This window comes from Myotis lucifugus, unplaced genomic scaffold (assembly GCF_000147115.1).
Source record: "Myotis lucifugus unplaced genomic scaffold, Myoluc2.0 scaffold_775, whole genome shotgun sequence".
NCBI lineage: Eukaryota > Metazoa > Chordata > Mammalia > Chiroptera > Vespertilionidae > Myotis > Myotis lucifugus.
In genome coordinates this window covers 137,488-140,175 of record NW_005871823.1, presented here as the reverse complement: position 1 = coordinate 140,175, position 2,688 = coordinate 137,488, and the positions used below count along the sequence as shown (strand labels likewise).

The 2,688-nt window shown below is 67.2% G+C and overlaps 1 protein-coding gene across 1 annotated transcript in view; it reads right to left on the bottom strand.

Moving 5' to 3' along the window:
• ANK2 (ankyrin 2) overlaps positions 1–2,688 on the bottom strand; it is a 132,613-nt gene that overhangs the window by 73,790 nt on the left and 56,135 nt on the right. Inside the window, exons 24-26 of the mRNA XM_023746971.1 lie at positions 1,698–1,796; positions 1,357–1,455; positions 467–664 (exon numbers count right to left, since the gene is read on the bottom strand). Coding sequence (XP_023602739.1) covers positions 467–664; positions 1,357–1,455; positions 1,698–1,796 — 396 coding nt within the window. The remainder of the gene's footprint in view (positions 1–466; positions 665–1,356; positions 1,456–1,697; positions 1,797–2,688) is intronic.

Below are 2,688 nucleotides of genomic sequence, written 5' to 3'. Positions count from 1 at the left end.
AGGGGGCTCAGGACCTGCGTTCCATGGTGTCCCTGCCCCCGTGCACAGAGCTCCTGAGGCTCAGGGCTGGAGAGTGACATGGGCAGTGGGCATGGACCAGCAGGCAGACGGCCCCCAGATGGCTGCCACCTTCCTCCAGGCTTTGGAGTCAGGACTGCAGACAGAACGAGCAGGCAGGACAGAGCGTGGACGACGGCCCCGAGCCCTGGGCCTCTGGGAGTGACCGCACACTCAGAGAGGCACAGAAGGCAGCTCCCAGAGGGGCGAACTGTAACGGACGCACCACAATCTGTGCGCCTGTCCTGGCTCTGTGGTTTCCTGGCCCGCAGCCAGTCCTCAGCTGCCCTGGAATCCGTCACAGGCCCGCCTCCCTTACAACCCCTCGTTCTGTCCATGTCCGCACCGACGGCTTCTCCGTACTCTCATCCCAAAGCTCATGGCCGAACCCAGAGACAAAGCAGAATACCTTGGTCGACGTGTGGACGTCGGCGCCCTTGTCCAGGAGCGAGGTGACCATGTCCGAGTGCCCCTCCTGGGAGGCCAGGTGCAGCGGGGTCACGCCCTGCTTCGTCACCACGTTGGTCACGGCCCCGTAGCTGAGGAGCGTGGACGCGAACTGCGTCTGGTTCTTCTTGGCGGCGATGTGCAGGGGAGTGTAGCCGTTCTGCAAAGAGTGAGAGGCACGGGGTGAGCTCAGCCGCTGCCCCGGGGGACGCACGTCTCTGGAATGCAAGTCTCCACCCAACACCGGAGTCTCTGAAGCGGTGTCGCAGGGCACCGCAGGGCAGAGGGAGGGACACGGGAGCCCCAAACCTCCAAACCCGCCCTCGGACACGGTCCCTCCTGAAGAGCAGCCTGAGGGGGGCCGGTGCCTTGTGCATGCCCTCCCCTAACACCCGAGGGTCCAGGCCTCCCTGCTCTCCTCCCCCCAGGCCAGTCCTTCCACCTCAGCCTCCTTGGCAGGACCCAGTTTCCAAGCCTATGCACTCGGGGGCCGTCCTGGACCAGCCAGTCAGGCCGCCCTTGGACCCGCCTGTGGGACCCAGGAGCACGCACACACGCATGCACACACGCATATACACACATGCATGCACATGCACACAGACACACGCTCACACAGACACACACATGCACACATGCATACACACGCACACACGCACAGACACACACATGCACTACCAGCAGAACCGCGTGGCGTTACTGCAGGGTCCTGTTCCCACCTTCTGCCCACGTGCTGGGCAGCATTTGCACACCTTCCTCACTCAGAAGCCCCCCCAGGACGGGCTGGCGATGTCACCCCGGGTTCCAACCCCGCCCCGGCCTGGGGTCCCGGCGGCAGGCAGCCCCGCGCCTCACCTTGGCCGTGGCGTGCGGGGACGCGCCTCGCTCCAGCAGCAGCACGGCCACGTCCTGGTGGTCATAGTGGGCGGCCACGTGCAGTGGGGTCAGGCCGTTCTGCAAGGGCGGGGGGTGGGGGTACCGATGAGCGAGTGACCGGGGCGGGGCGCCGGGCCCGTCCGAGCGCATCGGTTCCCACCAGCAGCGGGAGCCCAGGGGCCAGGGCACAGCTGCCCGCGGGCTTCCCTCCAGGGCCCGCCCACCGGGACATAACCCACCGGGAGGGCCGCGCTCGCAGGTCTCCACCCTCTGGGACCACTGGGCGCCGCGTGGCCGTGGGGTGGGGGACAGGGGCGTACCTTCCCCGCGGAGTTGGCCGCCACCCGCCGGTGCAGCAGCAGCTTGGCCACATCCAGGCTGCCATACTTGGCGGCCACGTGCAGCGGGGTGAAGCCTTTCTGAAAGGGAACGAGGAGCGGCGCTCACCTTCCGTCCGACCGCGACCACCGCCACGGCCGTCCCGCTGGGGAACACGCGGGGCCACGCTGGCCTCCGGGCAGACAGCAGGACGGGGAGTGTGAGAGCTGCGGCGGGAAGGGACTCCCCCCTCCCCCCCGTGAAACTTCGCTGGGAAAGGCCCCGCTCCCCACCGGCACGGGCTGGTCACACGCGCCGCTGCCCCAGGCCCTGCTCCCTCCGTCTCTATGCAGACGCCAGGCCTGCGTGTCAGCGCCTCTGTAGTTCCCACGCGTCCCCAACTCAGAGCGAAGGTCGGAGGGTCCCACCGCCACCTCCGCTCCATCGTCGCGGCCACCACGGGTCACCCACGCTGTCCCGGCACCGCGTGGCGAGGGCGGCCCGCACAGCCCACAGCAGTGCGTCTGACCCGGGCGGCGAGGGGGCGGCCTGTGCTCCTCCCCCACGTAGCACGTCCCCTCACAGAGCACGTCCTTCACGTAGCACGTTCCCACGCAGCACGTCCCCCACGTACACGTCCCCATGCAGCACGTCCCCTCAACAGAGTACGTCTTTCACGTAGCACGTTCCCACGCAGCACGTCCCCTCACAGAGCACGTCCTTCACGTAGCACGTCCCCATGCAGCACGTGCCCCACGTAGCACGTGTCCCACGTAGAACGTCCCCATGCAGCACGTCCCCCAAGTTGCAAGTCGGGTGCAGCACGTCCCCCAAGAGCAAGTCCCCAGTTAGCCCGTCCCCCATTTAGTTTGGCCCCACTTCCCGCGTTTTCCCCCTGGCGGAGCAGAACAAAGGGAATGTCCCGGGCCCGAACAGATTACACCACACCTTGTCCCACATGTAGACGAGGGGAGGCACCACGTTACACTTGCA